The sequence below is a fragment of the Dendrobates tinctorius genome, unplaced genomic scaffold (genome assembly GCF_039654945.1).
Source record: "Dendrobates tinctorius isolate UK_male_01 unplaced genomic scaffold, ASM3965494v1 ptg000013l, whole genome shotgun sequence".
Lineage (NCBI taxonomy): Eukaryota > Metazoa > Chordata > Amphibia > Anura > Dendrobatidae > Dendrobates > Dendrobates tinctorius.
The window spans coordinates 15,912,438-15,930,890 of NW_027361681.1; the positions used below are offsets into that span (position 1 = coordinate 15,912,438).

General features: G+C 49.0%; 1 protein-coding gene and 1 long non-coding RNA gene across 3 annotated transcripts in view; one reads left to right on the forward strand and one right to left on the reverse strand.

The window, feature by feature from the left end:
• The window catches only part of OLFM1 (olfactomedin 1), a 65,527-nt gene extending 56,333 nt beyond the window's left edge, over positions 1-9,194 (reverse strand). Inside the window, exons 1-2 of one of the 2 annotated variants that reach the window (XM_073559464.1) lie at positions 9,057-9,194; positions 8,452-8,847 (exon numbers count right to left, since the gene is read on the reverse strand). In XM_073559464.1, coding sequence (XP_073415565.1) covers positions 8,452-8,517 — 66 coding nt within the window. In that variant the 5' untranslated portion in view covers positions 8,518-8,847; positions 9,057-9,194. Of the gene's footprint in view, positions 1-8,451; positions 8,992-9,056 lie in introns of those variants that run through there. The other variant, XM_073559463.1, reaches the window with a different exon arrangement.
• LOC141069892 (uncharacterized) overlaps positions 1-18,453 on the forward strand; it is a 96,670-nt gene that overhangs the window by 29,376 nt on the left and 48,841 nt on the right. The window lies entirely within an intron of this gene.

Sequence of the window (18,453 nt, forward strand, 5' to 3'; positions counted from 1 at the left end):
AAAAAATAAAAAATATTGTTATTCTCACCTTCCGAAGTCCCGCGCAGCATTCCCGCCTCTCTCTATGCTCCGGTCCCAGTAATCCTTTGCAAGAATGATCGCGAGACTTCGCGATCCCGCGAGAACGGACGTCATCGCGGTAATTCTCACAAAGGATTACTGGGACCGGAGCGTGGAGAGAGGCGGGAATGCTGCGCGGGACGTCGGAAGGTGAGAATAACAATATTTTTTATTTTAATTCTATTTTTTACATGGATCCATGGCATCAGCGCTAACGAACACAGCGATGCCGCGCGCGCGGCGTCGCTGTGCTAATCACTGGTGAAGCTGTCTGTGTGACGGCTCACCAGCGATCACATAGCGACACACCAGCGATCCTGACACCTTGATACTGTTGTCGGGATCGCTGGTAAGTCGCTATGTGTGACTCCAGCCTTATGTTCAGGGTGGGTCATCAGTGGATATTACATATTGGCGGTCTGAAGTTCAGAGCGGATCCCTGCAGCCCTGCTCTGTACATTGTTACCTCTGGGCGTAGCTGATGACATATCCCTGCGATGGGTCCTCCGCGCAAATATACCTGACAGCCTCTTATCTGTGATGTTACATAGGATAGCAGGTTGCCACATCCTGTAGTGTTGATGCCGCTGTTATATGGGTGCACATCGTAATAGTTTACAGCAAGAAAACATCTCTGACTAATTCCGTGTGACAGTGCTTCTCCAGCAGTGAGGCCGGTCTCAGCGAGGGCCCCTCCAATTTTCTTCACAATCCTTTTCTATGGCCGCAGCAATATTCAGTTTCGCCACATAATTCTCTCCCTTGTACTTATTGTAATGTTGTCAGGAGACAAGTAAAATATTAAAATTTAGAGATATTGTGAACTTCAGCATTGACTTCTACTCCAGGTGATGGGGCCCAGACACCATACTGGTCTGTCTGTTGAGGCCCCAGAAGAAGTTTGAGACGCCCTTCCCTAGTCTGAGTACCTTCATATGTTCCCCGCCTCCAGATACAGACTGCTCTGGAGCACACAGGGTTAAAGACACACTGTCCCTCTTTCTCCTGAATTACAGTAAGCCAGTGTAGGTAATGAGATTTACACCCCCTCAGTCCAATGTCATTAACTGCTAGAGACACTTTCTCCATAAATCACATATAGCGGTGGCCACAGTGCAGAGCAAAGCTTTGTGGGGGGCAATGGCTGCCCTGATCTGCAGCTCACTGGATCCCCGGGCATATAGTTTCCAGCACAGGGGATTTATGTCAGTTTTGGCCCTGCTACACCAATGTGTATATATGCATGTAATATGTGTGAAGAGGACGGACCCCTCTGACAAGTGATTGTTTATTCTATTGCTTATCTCCTTCCTCCTCAGCTCTGCCCACAGGGCAGGGCCGGTTTTAGACAAAGTGGGGCCCTAGGCAAAAGTTTAAAGTGGGGCCCCAAATGCTAACATTGTAAAATCACACATTTAGGTTACATTACATGAGCAGGATGTGGATATAGGTGGCAGAGGGGCCTGTGCTGGCACTGTGGCCCCCATATTCAGGGGCCTTATATCAGCCAATGGGTCTGCCACTATTAGCATTACACAGGAGAGTTGCTAGCGTCAGAAAAGATTGGGGGGCCCAAGCCCCAAGACAAAGAGTTGTCCCCCAACCATTTTTTTTTTAACACTGCAGATAACACAGCAGGGCTCCCAACTGTCCTGGATCTAGCGGGACAGTCCCGATTTTGACACACTCACCTGCTATCCCGGCCGGGATTGTAGTTTTCCCGCACTGCGAATCAGCCACCATGCCCACCTGTCATTTCAGAAGGGGCTGTGTACCGATCGCCATACAATTCCCTCTATGCACAACACACTCCAGAACAGAAGCCCTCCCCGGCTCACGTGACCAGTCACATGACTGTGACCTCATCCTATGTAACACCGGAGATGTTTTTTTCAGTAGCCAAAACCTGTTCTATTGGCAGTAAAAATGTTGCATGCAAAACACCTGTTTTTCAGCTTCTTTTCTGGTGTTCTTTACACTTTTTTCAGCTTTTTTTAGGCTGTGTGCCCACGTAGCGTTTTTTAAGCGTTTCTGCAGCGCTTTTAGACAAGCGATTCTGCTGCAGAAACGCTTAAGAAAAGCATCCAATTGATTTTTAATGAAAAACGCACATGTTGTGCCAATGGTGCGTTTTTAACCGCTGCGGAAACGCTTAGCGATTAAAAACGCAGCATGTTCATTAATTTTGCGGAATCACACACGATTCCGCATACCATTAATTATATGGGCAAAAACGCTTAGGAAAACGCATGCAAAAACGCTTGACAAACGCTTACAAAAGCGTGTAAAAAAAAAAAAACGCATGCGCTTTCCTGGGAGCAGGGTGTGCGATTCTGCACAGGAATATCCTGCTTCAGAATCGCTACGGATGAAAACACACTGAAAGAAGTGACATGCTGCAGATTTAAAAAGCGCTACAGTTCAGAAATCCAGTCAGAAAAAAATCAAGCGCATGCAGGAGATTTCGGAAATCTCATATGTTTTGCTGCTCTTTAAAAAGCCGCTCTTGGCCATGTTCAGATGCAGAATTTCTGCAGCTTTTTCTTCTTCAAATAAGAAGCTTACAGCATTTTATAGCACAAGCAAAAACTGAGATTCTCAGGAATCTCCTGCACACCCTTTTATTTTCTCCTGACTGAATTTCACAACTGCAGTGTTTTTTAAATCCGCAGCGTGTCACTACTTTCAGCAATTTTTTCACCCGTAGAAAGCAATGAAAAAGTTTTAGAAAAGCTGCAAATGTCGCAACGTTGTTTTTCGCTGTGTTTTTGGTGAATAAAACAAACTTTATTAAACATGTACTGTGCACAAAATGAATACTATACAAAAAAAAACAGCAAAAGCTCTAAGTGTTTGTCCACAATCAGTAAACTGGATGCTGTGTACATCCACAGCGCCCAACCCACAGCGGCCAGATGTTACAGCATAGTGGATGGGATGAACACACGAGGAATCACCTGCGTAAGATGGCAGCACTTTAGACGGAGCACATGTCCGCTGCATCCAAAGTGCTGCCATTTCCGGATCGTCTGCACATACCCTAAAAATGGGTGTTTTGAAAGCAGTGTTTTTACTGCCAAGAGAGCCGGCTTTGGCTACAAAAAAAATGCACCAAAAATGCTGATTCCTATGCACACCTGTACTATATATATGTGTATGGTTTACCATTATTATTTCACATGGGAATTCATTTATTTCTATATCATAAATCCCCTGATTCAGCAGACAATATCCCTGTCTTGTGTCATCCAGACAGTAGTGACAGGAGGTCGCCCTGTCACATTACAAGCAGGGATTAGTGACTGTGGTCAGAGCTGATGCTGATCGCTGCTGTATGTGGCTGTGAATCTTGATCCTACAGCAATCAGCACAGAGCTCCGGACCACAGTGAGGAAATCACTGTACTCTGCCTGTTACTGCTGCTCTTACCAGGTTCTGTGGCTTCACTTAGGCATATCCATTCTCAGGACAGTGCCAGGAGCAGCCATGATCAAGACTCAGGAGGAGACAGAGCTGCAGGCATCCTCCTGCACTGTGACTGTGCTGTAATTGGCCCCTCCCCCTCACTCTCAACTTTTAACCTGACTGCAGGGAGAAAGAGACAGGGAGGCTCAAGGGGCTTTGCGAGAGACACTCCAAGACTTCAGAGCAATGGACAGCATTATTCACTGCTGTACACCCTCTGGGCACTTGATAAATGGGCTGCAGATGCAGGGGGCCCCCTTTGTAGGTGGGGGCCCCAGGCATCTGCCTGGTCTGCCTGGTCCAAACACCGGCCCTGCCACAGGGTATAACCTGCATGTTTATAAAGGAGGGCACTACACACTGGAGAGATTGATTTGACTTGTGCAGTGGTCAGACCATTATTTTTAGGAGTATGGTTGCCTTATCCCAAATAATTGCCCCTTTTAAACACAGAGGCCAGTGCAGCCTGAGCACAATCCTAACCCTGGTCATCTGCAGAATCATCTCCTCTTGGATGATGGAAGAGGGGGAGCTTGTCAGCTGGCCCTCCAGCACCCGGCCACCTATCCTCCAGCGCGCAGCCACTCGCCCTACAGCGCCCAACCACCTATCGTCCAGCATCCAGCCACTCTCCTTACAGCACCCAGCCACTCCCCCTACACCACCAGGCTACTCGCCTTACAGCACCCAACCACTCACTAGCCCAACCGCTTGCTCTCCAGCTGTGGCGCCCCTGAGGCTTCAGTCGCCACAGAGGTACTGCACCTTCTCCTAAGGTGTAGTGCCCCACCATCCAGGTAAGGTGGGAACTCCTGACCACGCTCCACACCTGCATTCCACATACAGGATAGTTCAGTGGGGCCACCTAACAGCTACAGGTTGGGGGTTAGCAGAGCACCCCTCGTGGAACCCTGCTTCGTAACACGAGATGTGCTGGGAGGCGGGTGGAGTTAGATGATATAAAAGAGAGGGAAAGTGTAGGATTTCAGTTCAGTCTGGGAGAGACCCAGAAGGGATCAGTCTGGGGAGAGACCCAGAGAAGAGAGCAGGCTGACAGCAGGTCAGCCTGAGAGGAGCTCAAGGCGGAGGAAGGCAGTCAGACAGGAGAGGCTGAGGACTGGTCTTAGTGGAGCGAGCTTCTCAGGGAAGGAAGAGAAGGAGAAAGAGACGGAGACTGAAGACTACAGATTCCATAAGAGAGGGATAGAACAGATCGGAACGAAGGAGAACAGAGAGGAGGAGTGGGTTGGATAGGAACCCTGCCTATAGGTTCTCAGCGCAAAGGCTGGGGCCCGGTCCCCGAGGTTGATTGGATCTTTATTTCCGGCAACAGACACCAGAGGAGTAGTGAGCCACTAACGCCTTACTCCCACCATAGACTTGGGACACAACAACGAAACTGATAGAGAGCCGGGACTCAGGAGAGGAGTCCCCGAAGCAGGCTACAGCTGTCTGTCATACAAGTAAAGACTAGGAACATCTAGAGAGAGGCATTCCAGGGTAACTAAGTACTGGAGTGCTTCGCACCTAAAGGCGCATTGGAGGAGTCGTTCAGTGAAGGTACATATTGGCGGAGTGTGGAAGGGAGAGTCCTGTCCTGCCTGGAGGTTGGCTGGAGCCCTGACCAGGAGAACACAGTACGGAGGCAGGCAGTGGTGTGAACTGCAAACAGTGAGTAAAGCTTTGGAACCGCATACTCTGGTCTCCTTCTGTTATTCCCGCATCGCTATACCTGGGTAACAACATCTACACCATCCTGTGCCTCTCCTCATCCATTGCACCTACACTGCCCTGGGACTACAGCTCCACCTGTGGCGAGCTACTCCATCTCTGCTGCACCACACCATCAGTCCCAGAGGATCTGTACGCAGCGTTGGCTAACACCTCACTTGCCAAATACCACGGGTGGCGTCACGAACTATACCAATAAACTCTAACACCTTTAACACCACCGCCATTGATATTGGGCGTCCAGGGCCACGGACCGGGTCACCGCTGCTGTGACACATTCCCCTGACACCGGCCCGGTACCGAGTACCCCACAGCCCTGGGAGGGCGACCCACAGCACCCAATCACCTATCCTCCAGCGCCCTCCTGCTCACTCTCCAGTGCCCAGCCAGCTATCCTCCAGAGCTCGGCCGCTCGCCCTCCAGCACCCAGCCACCTATTCTCCGATGCACAGGTGCTTGAGGACCTTTCACCAAATTTTTCATGTTGAACTGTACACACAATGTAAAAGTGGCTGTACAACGGAATAAAAAGTTTTTAATTTTTTTTTCTATTTCACCTCTCTGTTGCGGAGATATCAGCAATAAATACTTGGAACCTAATGAGTTAACTTTAGTTAAGTCCAAGTAGGTGTTATTAGATGGTTATCACTGGGGGCGTGCACTTCTGCCTCCAGTATGAGGCTGGCCAATCAGACGCAAAGAGCAACATACAAGTGAAGAAGAACCTGTGATGATGTCATCATGGTCACATGACCTGAGTGCACAGGTCTTGCCAGCCGGAGTGTGCAGCCTAAATACGCCCTGAGGATACATTACATGCCACAGAGGTGTGGAGCTGTGAACTCCAGTTATTTCCACACTTCCTAGCTGTGTTTATAAGGTTTTATTCCGCTCTGCAGCCGCTGTTACTTCATGCGTCCAGTTCAACATGAAGTATGTGTTGAAAGTTCTTCTATAAAGCACCTGGGGTATTTACAGCGGAGTCTTGTTCTGCAGCTGTTGGTAACATGTGGACAATGTGCTTCTAAACTACAGATGTCATGAACTTTGTGCAGATTATTCCTACACCACAATGCTATTTTTATTTGACATAGGACTGCAGGTGACAAGTTCTCGCCATATACATAGGATTGTAAATAACACCCTCTGCATTAGCGGTGCTCAAAGCAATCACCATGCGTTACATGGGACTGCACATAACTGCATAACTAAGTACAGATAACACGGAATAAATTATCAGTGAGTTATCTGTGTTACATAGGACTGCATGTAATAATGTATGATACAATAGTGATCACTGTGTTAGTTGGGATGTTACTTGGGACTGCGGGTAATACTGTATGAAACAGTAGTGATCACTGTGGGGTTGTGGCATAGGACTGAAGGAAACACTATGATAAAGTAGTGATTGTGTATTAGGATGTTACATAGGATTGCAGGTACGATACAGTAGTGATCATTGTGGTAGTTGGGATGTTACATAGGACTGTTGGTAATACCGTATGTTACAGTAGTGATCACTGTTAGTTGGGATGTTACATAGGACTGCAGATATTACTGTTTGTTAGTTGAGTTGTTACATAGGATTGCAGATAATACTGTCACTGTTTGTTAGTTGGGATGTTACGTAGGACTGCAGTTGCACCTATTGGTTTTCTTTCATTCAGGGTAATGCTCTATGTACCAGAAGCCGTGATCTGGCTACTCAGCTCTGCTACCTCCTGTACACTGTCCCTTGCTGCGGTCGGTAATCTCCGTCCTAGGACCAGATGTCAGCAGACGAGTCATCTCCAGGGTGGGACATGTCACCTCTGTTGACCTTACAAGATGCTGGAAGTGTCTGTCCCACCTTGTGCAAGAAAGAGTCCTTGCAATGTTTCTCAACACAGTAACCTCTCTACTAACATGACCAGTGCAGCGCCCCCTAAGGCACCTTGTGTCCTGTGCCCGGGCAGATCAAAAGCTTCAGCTGTGCCACTGATTGTTCTCTGATGTAGGCTGTGATTGTGTGTCCCATGGGGGCCGCATCTTGCGCCTGAGCAGGTGTAAGTGCTGCCTCTCGGGGTTCTCACTTATGTCTGCTTCTGTAATAAAGCAGCTGTTCTCTGACAGTACTGTACAATGTATGTGGTCACTGCTGGTGAGCGGTCACAGTGTACAGCACCACAGAGGATGATGGCGCTATACATGACCCACATAATACCGCCCTCCCACTGACAATCTGTCCCACACACCACACTGACCACAGGGTGCAGGAAAGTGGAAGGACCTCGTGCAGCTCATGGGGATCCATGTAATGACCCTCTCCCCTCCGTATATCCCCCAAAAAAACTTAGTGAGAAATCCCCGCTAATCTCCAGCCTCCTGTAAGCCTGACCTAATTGGGTTCAGAGCCTGCTCGTTCTGAGCACTTTATAGCCCTAATCTCATTAGGAAAGTGTAAATCCCCTTTCACTTGACTCCTATTCTGGTAATCAAACAAATCCGTAAAGTCTCTGGGCCGATTCCCAGCTGCTCACGGAGGGGAACTTCTCCAACAGCCTGGAAACTAATTACCCCCTGGATGTCTCCCTCCAGAGACCCAGAAAGGACATTTAAATGTCACCGTCAATCAAAAGGAATAGTCATGTAAAGAAAAGTCGACGGCGATGCCGCCACCGAACTGCAGTCAGGGGGAAAGTCGGAGACGTGCGCTACCTGTTCCTACAAGGATGGGGGTGCTATGTGTGATCGGCGCAGGGCAATGACCCTAGCACACGACTCGCTGTCATAGGGTTCATTCACACGCTGCAGAAATCCCTGCATCTGTCACGTTCATCCGAACAGGGTTTGCAAAAATACTTGCACTCTCTGCAGAAATGGCCCCACTGAGGTGCAGGGAACAGACCTTCAGTCACAGGAATTTCTGCGAGAGATCTGGCACGTGTGAATATTCGCTTATGCCGAGGGGTTGCTGCATGCTGAGCCGACCACTACACCCCTCCAGCAGCAGCACTACCACCTGCTCTCTACACCCACCCGACCACAGCGTGGGTCCCCCGGGTGGAGGTTGCACCAAGCAGAATTTTACGCCAGTAGCCAACATGCTCCGGTTCGGATACACCATAGCAAGTGTCGGAGCCTGCCCGCAACTCAATCACTTTCACGGGAATGGGGGAGGGGGTCTGAGCCGAGGACGGCTGCAGGGTAACCTACTTGGGTGAGTTCAGTGCCCATCAGGATGAGGAAGAACAGGCTCAGCAGCTTGCTTGTGGGTTGCATCTCTTGGTGCCAGGTTCAGTCTGGAGCCGGTTTCCTCCCCTCACTCTCTGCCTTGAGGATTTTCCCCCTTTTCTTCTTCCTCCTCTTCGCTGTGCTTTTGTTCCAGAGGGGGTCCGTCGTTCGCTCCTTCTCAGCAGCCCTAGGAGACGCGGCGAGGAGTCGGCTGTGCGGAGTGCACACTTGGCATATTTGTCTGATATCCCAGATCCTCTCTCCTCGTCTTGTGTCTCTGTGTTGGGGCTTTTTAATGGCTTCCTGGATTGAAAGGCATTTGCAAGGAGGAACTCAATGGAGCACAAAATGATGGTATTGCTTTTGCCAAAAGTTTGCCTTGAAAGGGAGGGCAGGGATAGAGGGGAGGAAAAAAAAAATACAGAAGCGGTGGTTAGCAGTGATGCAGCTAGTGAAAAGGTACCACAATTTTTCCTTAGAGGACTGAATTTCTGCCAGCAAAATGGAAGCTGTAAAAGTATCACTGATTGGCTGTTGTGCTCCGGGCTGAGATTGGCCATTAATATTTGCCTGCCCAGCTCGCTTACCGGACCTGTCAGTCGGTGTGCAGCGCTCCTGTGATTGGAGGCTATGTCATCCCCTCCGCCGCCTGTCTTTTGTTCTCGTCTCCTCCAGCAATAACAATGCACAGATGCACAATGCAGAAGGAAGCGTCCGGCTCCGTCTCTGGCTGCGCTGCCATTACACAGGCACAAGACCAAATCTGTCTTCCCTTTATGCAGAAAGCACAAATCACAGCTTAGTGCAGAGAAGGAGAGACAGCTCTGGGGGTCAACTGCCTGGGAGGCTGCAGCAAGGCGGCAGGTGCAGCCTCCATTTCTCCTCCTCACGTCAGTTTTTATCCTCTTAATATATTGCAGTCATCAGACTATTCAGCACTGAGTAGCGGTACTTACAATTTGCTCTTCTACACAGTTAATTCTTATTTTTTCCATTAAGTCTATGACATCACCTGATTATAAACTGACTAGCTGAATCCTTCTCCCTCTATGTAGAAACAGGAAGTCTCTTGTGCTTGCAGAAATCATTCCCCTCTTCAACTTCTCACCCAGCTGCTCCGCCCCTCCCCTTACCAGAGGCTTTTGCAGTGACTTATGAGTCATACAGGGAAAGTTGACCTCCTGTTTCTACACAAAGCTTAAAAGTATTCAGCTAGTCAGCTTTTACTCATAAGATGTCATAGACTTAATGGAAACCAGAAGAATTAAATTGATAGAAGAGAAAAATGAGCAATTGTAAGTACACAATGCTATGTAATATGATGATTGCAATATAGTAAGAGGATAAAAATAATAACCTCCATGTGAACATACCAGGAGTTTGTGCTGCTAGAAGTCATTTATGGCTGCAAAAAAAAATGCATTGATAGCCGGACGCTCTTTTATAGCAAACTGCCGCAGTTTGCAATGTGGTTTATTTTTTGTGCCGCTTTCTTTTTTCAATGAAACACTTTTTTTTTAGTGAAGGATACATTTTCTACCTGTAAACAGCACAGCAAAGAAACCAATCCCCCTATAACAGTATGTCATCTATAGATCCCCCATAACAGTGTGTCATCTGCAGTTCCCCCTTAACAGTGCATCATCCTCAGATCCCCCTAAAACAGTGTGTCCTCCACAGATCCCCCATAACTGTGCATAATCCCCAGATCCCACATAACAGTGCATCGTCCCAGATCCCCATAACAGTTCATCATCCTCAGATCCCCCATGACAGTGCATCATTCACAGATCCCTCATGACAGTGCATCATCCACAGGTCCCACATAACAGTGTATCATCACAAATCCCCATAACAGTGCATCATCCCCAAATCCCACATAACAGTGCATCAACCCCAAATCCCACATAACAGTGCATCATCCACAGATCCCCCATGACAGTGCATCATCCACAGATCCCCCATGACAGTGTATCATCCACAGATCCCCAATAACAGTGCATCATCACATATCCCCATAACAGTGCATCATCCTCAGATCCCCCATGACAGTGCATCATTCACAGATCCCTCATGACAGTGCATCATCCACAGGTCCCACATAACAGTGTATCATCACAAATCCCCATAACAGTGCATCATCCCCAAATCCCCCATGACAGTGCATCATCCTCAGATCCCCCATGACAGTGCATCATCCACAGATCCCCAAGACAGTGCATCATCCACAGATCCCCCATGACAGTGTATCATCCACAGATCCCCAATAACAGTGCATCATCACATATCCCCATAACAGTGCATCATCCTCAGATCCCCCATGACAGTGCATCATTCACAGATCCCTCATGACAGTGCATCATCCACAGGTCCCACATAACAGTGTATCATCACAAATCCCCATAACAGTGTATCATCCTCAGATCCCCCATGACAGTGTATCATCCTCAGATCCCCCATGACAGTGCATCATCCACAGATCCCCAAGACAGTGCATCATCCACAGATCCCCCATGAAAGTGTATCATCCACAGATCCCCGTGACACTGCATCATCACATATCCCCATAACAGTGCATCATCCTCAGATCCCCCATGACAGTCCATCATCCTCAGATCCCCCATGACAGTGCATCATCCACAGATCCCCAAGACAGTGCATCATCCACAGATCCCCCATGAAAGTGTATCATCCACAGATCCCCATGACAGTGCATCATCCACAGATCCCCAATGACTGTGCATCATCCCCAGATTCCTCATGACAGTGCATCATCCACAGATCCCCCATGACAGTGCATCATCCACAGATCCCCCATGACAGTGCATCATCCACAGATCCCCAATGACTGTGCATCATCCCCAGATTCCTCATGACAGTGCATCATCCACAGATCCCCCATGACAGTGCATCATCCACAGATCCCCCATGAAAGTGCATCATCCACAGATCCCCCATGACAGTGCATCATCCACAGATCCCCCATGACAGTGCATCATCCACAGATCCCCCATGACAGTGCATCATCCACAGATCCCCCATGACAGTGTATCATCCACAGATCCCCATGACAGTGCATCATCCACAGATCCCCAATGACTGTGCATCATCCCCAGATTCCTCATGACTGTGCATCATCCACAGATCCCCCATGACAGTGCATCATCCTTAGATCCCCCAAAACGGTGCGCCATCCACCAACCCCCCCATAAAATTGCATCACCCAAAGATCACCCCATAACAGTGCATCATCCACAGTTCCTACATAACAGTGCCTCATTCACAGATCCTCCCATAACCTACAGATCCCCCATAACAGTGCCTCATCCATAGTTCCTCTATAATAATGCATCATACACAGATCCCCATAAAAGTGCATTATCCACAGAGACCCCATGACAGTGCCTCATCCAAATATCTCCCCCATAATAATGCATCATCCACATATTCCCCATAAGTGTGTCATCTGCAATTCCCCCATAACAGTGCATCATCCACAAATCCCCCATGACAGTGCATCGCCCTCAGATCTCACCATAACAGTGCACCATCCATCGATCCCCCCATAACAGTGCGTCATCCACAGACCCCCATAACAGCACATCATCAACAGATCCTCATAACAGTATGTCATCTACAGATACCACCATAACAATGAGTCATCATCAGATCCCCATACCAGTGTGTCCTCTAAAGATCCCATAACAGTTCATCAACTACAGATCCCCATAACAGTGCATCATCCACAGATTCCCCCATAACAGCACATCACCAGATCCTCATAAGAGTGCATCATCCACAGATTCCCCCATAACAGCACATCACCAGATCCTCATAAGAGTGCATCATCCACAGATTCCCCCATAACAGTGGGTCGCCCTCCCAGGGCCGTGGGGTACTCGGTACCGGGCCGGCGGGATGTGTCACAGCAGCGGTGACCCGGTCCATGGCCCTGGGCGCCCAATTAACAGGGGAAGTTTGGTGGAATGTAGTTAATGGAATAGTTCGTGACGCCACCTGTGGTGTTCGGCAAGTGAGATGTTGAGCCGACGCTGCGTGCAGATCCTCTGGGGCTGCTGGTGTGTTGCAGCCAAGATGGTGAAGCTCCCCACAGGTGAAGCTGTAGCCCCAGGGCAGTGTAGATGTAGGGGTAGAGGAGAGGCACAAGTGGTGTAGAAGCTGGTACCCAGATGTAGCGGTGCCGGGTGTGGTGGCGCAAGAATCAATGGAGGACACCAGGCTTGTAGTTCCAAAACTTTACTCACAGTCTGTAGTACACACAGGTGCCTTCCTCCATGCTGTGTCCTCTGGGTCAGGGACTCAATCAACCTCCAGGCCAGATGGAATGCTCCCTTCCAACGCTCCGCCAACATGTGCCTTTCTGAACGTCTCCTCTTATAGCGCCTTTAAGTGTGAAGTACTCCCAGTACTGAGTTACACTGGAGTGCCTCCTGACAGATGTTTCCAAGAACTCTACTTGTACGGCAGACAGCTGTAGCCTGCTTCGGGGACTCCCTACTCCGGAGTCCCGGCTCACTATCCAAGTTGCTGTTGTGCCCCCAAGTCTTAGATGGGAGTAGTGCATTTACAGCTCACTACTCCACCGGTGTCTGCTGTAGAACCATTAGTGTCCATACAACCTCGGGGACCGGGCCCCGGCCTTGCGCTTAGAACTTCTAGGCAGGGTTCTCTCCTAACCCACGTCCTCCGTTCCCTTTTACTCCTTCGTTCCGTACTAGTCTATCCTTCTTATGGAAGATCAGGTTTCGGTTCAATGTCTTTCTCCTTCTTCCCTTTCCCGCGCCAGCAGACCCAGGTCACTGAGATCTGCTGCAGCACCTCCTTCCTCCATCCCTCTCTCAGGGATCTTCTTTCCTCGCTCCCCTGAACTGAACTGACTGACTGACCTCAAATCCTAAACCGTACCGCTCTTTTATGTATTCTAACTCCACCCGCCTCCCAGCACGTTTCGTGTTCCAAGCAGGGAGCCACCAAAGGTACTCTGCTTCACTTCAAGCAGGGAGCCGCAATGTGGCTTTGCTACACTACCGTGTTTTGTGGGATGCAGGTGTTGGAGCGTGGTCAGGAGCCTCCAACTTATCTGGATGATGGGGCACCACACCTCAGGAGGAGGTGCAGTACCTCTGTGGCAACTGAGCCTCAGGGGCGCCACAACAGCACATCACCAAATCCTCATAACAGTGCGTCATCTACAAATACCCCCCATAACAGTGCACCATCGTCAGATCCTCATAACAGGTTTTTAACTACAGATCCCCATAACAGTGTGTCATCCACAGATCCCCCATAACAGTGCGTGAACTTACAGATCCCCATAAACAGCGCGTCATCCACAGATTCTCCCCATAACAGCACATCACCAGATCCTCATACAGTGCGTCATCTATAGAACCCCCATAACAATGCATCATAGTTAGATCCTCATAAGAGTGTGTTAACTACAGATCCCCATAACAGTGTGTCCTCTAAAGATCCCCATAACAGTGTGTCATCCACAGATGCCCCATAACAGTGCGTCATACCCAGATCCTCATAGCAGTGCATCATCCACAGATCCCCCATAATAGTGCATCATGCACAGTTCCCCATAAGAGTGCGTCAACTACAGTCCCCCATAAGTGTGTCCTCTAAAGATCCCCATAACAGTGCGTCATCCACAGATCCCGCTCATAACAGTGCGTCATACCCAGATCCTCATAGCAGTGCATCATCCACAGATCCCCCATAATAGTGCATCATGCACAGTTCCCCATAAGAGTGCATCAACTACAGTCCCCCATAAGTGTGTCCTCTAAAGATCCCCATAACATTGATCCTCCATAACAGTGTGTCGTCTACAGATCCCCCATAACAGTGAGTCACATGCAGATCCCACATAACAGTGCATCATCCACAGATTCCCTTAACGGTACATCATTCACAGTTTCCCCCATACCAGTGCATCATTCCAGGTCCCCATAACAGTGCGTCATCTACAGATCCCCATAACAGTGCATCAATTACAGATCCCCATAACAGTTTGTCATTCACAGTTCCCCCCCATAAAAGTGCATCTTCCCAGTTCCCCATAACAGTGTGTCATCCACGGATCCCCCTATATCAGTCCCCCATAACTGTCATTTACAAATTCCTCCATAAGTGTGTCATCCACTGATCCCCCCCCTATAACTGCATCATCTACAGATCCTCCTTAATAGTTTAGAAGAAAGGGAGAGTGTCCAATTTAAGCGAAGAAATCTTCATGGTTCCATTAATTTAACACACGTATGCGTGAGAAAGACCTATGGCTACTCAAAACGTTGCATCCTTGAATGGACCCTTGAAATGTTTTTCACCTAAATTGGACACTCACAGACTGTGTAACCAAATAGCTCTATGGGATGTTGACTAGAGTTGAGCGAAACGGGTCGAAAAATTTCAAAAGTCGCCGACTTTTGGCAAAGTCGGGTTTCATGAAACGAAACCCGACCCTAGGATGAGGTCGGCCACGAGGTCGGCGACTTACGCGCCAAAGTCGCATTTCAAAAGTTTGTTTAGCGCTCTTTTTCAGCCAATCAGGATCCACGGACACTGTGGGCAACGTGATGACATAGGCAGGGGTCACCACCATCTTTCAGAAGGGCATGCAAGTGATTGGCTTGCTTTGGTGGGCGTCACAGGGGTTATAAAAGGGCGTGCACGCCGACCGCCATCTTACTTCTGCCGATCTTGGCATAGGGAGAGGTTGCTCCTGCTGATTCTGTAGGGAGAGTGTTAGGCAGGGAAGAAGAAAAAAAATCTGCTTCTGCTGCTAGCGATTTTGCCTGTACAACACACCAGTCACTGTGTGTGCAGTGCAAGGGGAGGCTATATTGTGGTGGATCAGCGGTGTTGGTTGTTAGGCTGCCTTCTAAGGCTTCCTGACAGCTGCATTGCTGTTTACCCACTGCTCTGCAAACTGCTTTTTTAAAAGCAATCCCAATTTTTTTTTTTTTTTGTGCATTTTTTCACACCATACAGCGGTGTACGCTCCTCACACAGTACCGTGTAACGGCTGTTATCACAGCCACAGTGAAGCTATCTGTGTGTCACTCTGTGAGAATAAGTCGAGGACATGTTCCGTTCTTACAGACCTGCACCTACTAGTTTTGTCTAGCTTTCAAACAGTTAAATATATTTGCTGTTTGATCACATTCAAAACTATAGAGAGACAGCGTGTGTCAGTCCGTATACTTAAAAAACACGGAGCTTGACAATTTTACGTACACCGGACAGCCGTGTACGTGCACGCTCCTCTCAGTACCGTGTAACGGCTGTTATCACGGCCACAGTGAAGCTATCTGTGTGTCACTGTGGAAGGATAAGTGGAGGACTTGTTCCGTTCTTACAGACCTACACTCTAGGGAGATTCCTATTCTGCCCAATTCTACATACACCTTGTAGTTTGTGATACACTAGCCAATTTCTGCCTGTGACATAGCGCTCTGATATTCAGTGGGCCTCACACAATCCAAAAGTGTCCAGTGTCCACTAGTGTGTGCAGAAATTCAAAATCTCCCTTATCCTGTAGTCACTTTTTTCACACCTGTGCCATCGAGCCTGTGACATAGCGCTCTGATATTCAGTGGGCCTCACACAATCCAAAAGTGTCCAGTGTCCACTAGTGTGTGCAGAAATTCAAAATCTCCCTTATCCTGTAGTCACTTTTTTCACACCTGTGCCATCGAGCCTGTGACATAGCGCTCTGATATTCAGTGGGCCTCACACAATCCAAAAGTGTCCAGTGTCCACTAGTGTGTGCAGAAATTCAAAATCTCCCTTATCCTGTAGTCACTTTTTTCACACCTGTGCCATCGAGCCTGTGACATAGCGCTCTGATATTCAGTGGGCCTCACACAATCCATAAGTGTCCAGTGTCCACAAGTGTGTGCAGAAATTCAAAATCTCTGTGATCCTGTAGTCACTTTTTTCACACCTGTGCCATCGAGCCTGTGACATAGCGCTCTGATATTCAGTGGGCCTCACACAATCCAAAAGTGTCCAGTGTCCACTAGTGTGTGCAGAAATTCAAAATCTCCCTTATCCTGTAGTCACTTTTTTCACACCTGTGCCATCGAGCCTGTGACATAGCGCTCTGATATTCAGTGGGCCTCACACAATCCATAAGTGTCCAGTGTCCACAAGTGTGTGCAGAAATTCAAAATCTCTGTGATCCTGTAGTCACTTTTTTCACACCTGTGCCATCGAGCCTGTGACATAGCGCTCTGATATTCAGTGGGCCTCACACAATCCAAAAGTGTCCAGTGTCCACTAGTGTGTGCAGAAATTCAAAATCTCCCTTATCCTGTAGTCACTTTTTTCACACCTGTGCCATCGAGCCTGTGACATAGTGCTCTGATATTCAGTGGGCCTCACACAATCCAAAAGTGTCCAGTGTCCACTAGTGTGTGCAGAAATTCAAAATCTCCCTTATCCTGTAGTCACTTTTTTCACACCTGTGCCATCGAGCCTGTGACATAGCGCTGTGATATTCAGTGGGCCTCACACAATCCAAAAGTGTCCAGTGTCCACAAGTGTGTGCAGAAATTCAAAATCTCCCCTGTCCTATAGACACCTTGTACCTTGTTTTACATTACTATATAGTTTGTTGGATTTTGTCTACATTTCTACAAAAAATGAGGAAGGCTGGTGGAAGAGGCCGTGGAATTGGGCGGGGGTTGGCAGCTGGTAATGATGGTGTTGGTGGTGGATCTGATGGTAGTGGCAAGAGCAAAATAGGACCGAATGCAGGAGGTGTTGAGCCTGCGTCATCGTCTGGCTCCATAAGGCTTCGAAGGCTTAGTTTTCTAGTGTAACAACCTTGCTGGCGTCACTGCATGGCCTCCCATCCCCCGCACACCAACTTACTTTCTGCTTCAAGCCATGCTGTGAAATCTGTCTGTTGCCAGCCCTGAGCTCCATGTGCTATGCCTCTTGTTCTCCTGCTTGCTCTCCATGTTTCCTGACTCTGTGTATAGGGGGGCGGCGCCTGAACTCTCTGGTTCTTATGCAGTCTGGGTGCACCTGGGTAATCTGTCCCTGACCAATCACCTGGAGCCCTTGACTATTTAGTTTCGCCACTCCCACTGAAACATTGCCTGTGCAATGTCTATACTCAGTTAGTATTCCGCTGCTGAGGAACAGCCAGGACAGCCAGGCCCTGTTCTGTCTGTCTCCTTCTTTGGAGGATTACTCTAGTCTTGCTTTATACCCTGCCTGCCGGGAGGCTGAATATCCTGGCCCTTGAGTCTTGTTCCCTGTACCTTGTCCATACTCTGTCTGCCTGCCAGGAGGCTGAATATCCTGGTCCTTGTGTCTTTGTCCCTGTGCCTCTGTCTGAACTCAGTCTTACCTCTGTCTGTCAGTCTCCTTGTTTGTGGTTCCTTCCCTGCCGTGTCTTTCCTTGTGTCCTCTTTATCTGTCTGCACGGCTCCCTAGCCGCTCTGTCTGCACGGCTCCCTAGCCGCTCTGTCTGCACGGCTCCCTAGCCGCTCTGTCTGCACGGCTCCCTAGCCGCTCTGTCTGCACGGCTCCCTAGCCGCTCTGTCTGCACGGCTCCCTAGCCGCTCTGCCTGCTCCGCACTCCTGCGGCTCTGCCTGCTCCGCACTCCTGCGGCTCTGCCTGCTCCGCACTCCTGCGGCTCTGCCTGCTCCGCACTCCTGCGGCTTTGCCTGCTCCGCACTCCTGCGGCTCTGTCTACCTGCACCTCCTTTGGCTCTGCCTGCTCCGCACTCCTGCGGCTCTGTCTACCTGCACCTCCTGTGTGAACAGGCCCAAACCTGTTCCTTCATACTCCATTCCTTCCTGCCTATATCCATACCTGCACCTCCTGTGTAAACAGGCCCAAACCTGTTCCTTCATATTCCATTCCTTCCTGCCTAGATCCATACCTGTACCTCCTGTGTGAACAGGTCCAGATCCTGTTCCAGCATACACCACTCCCT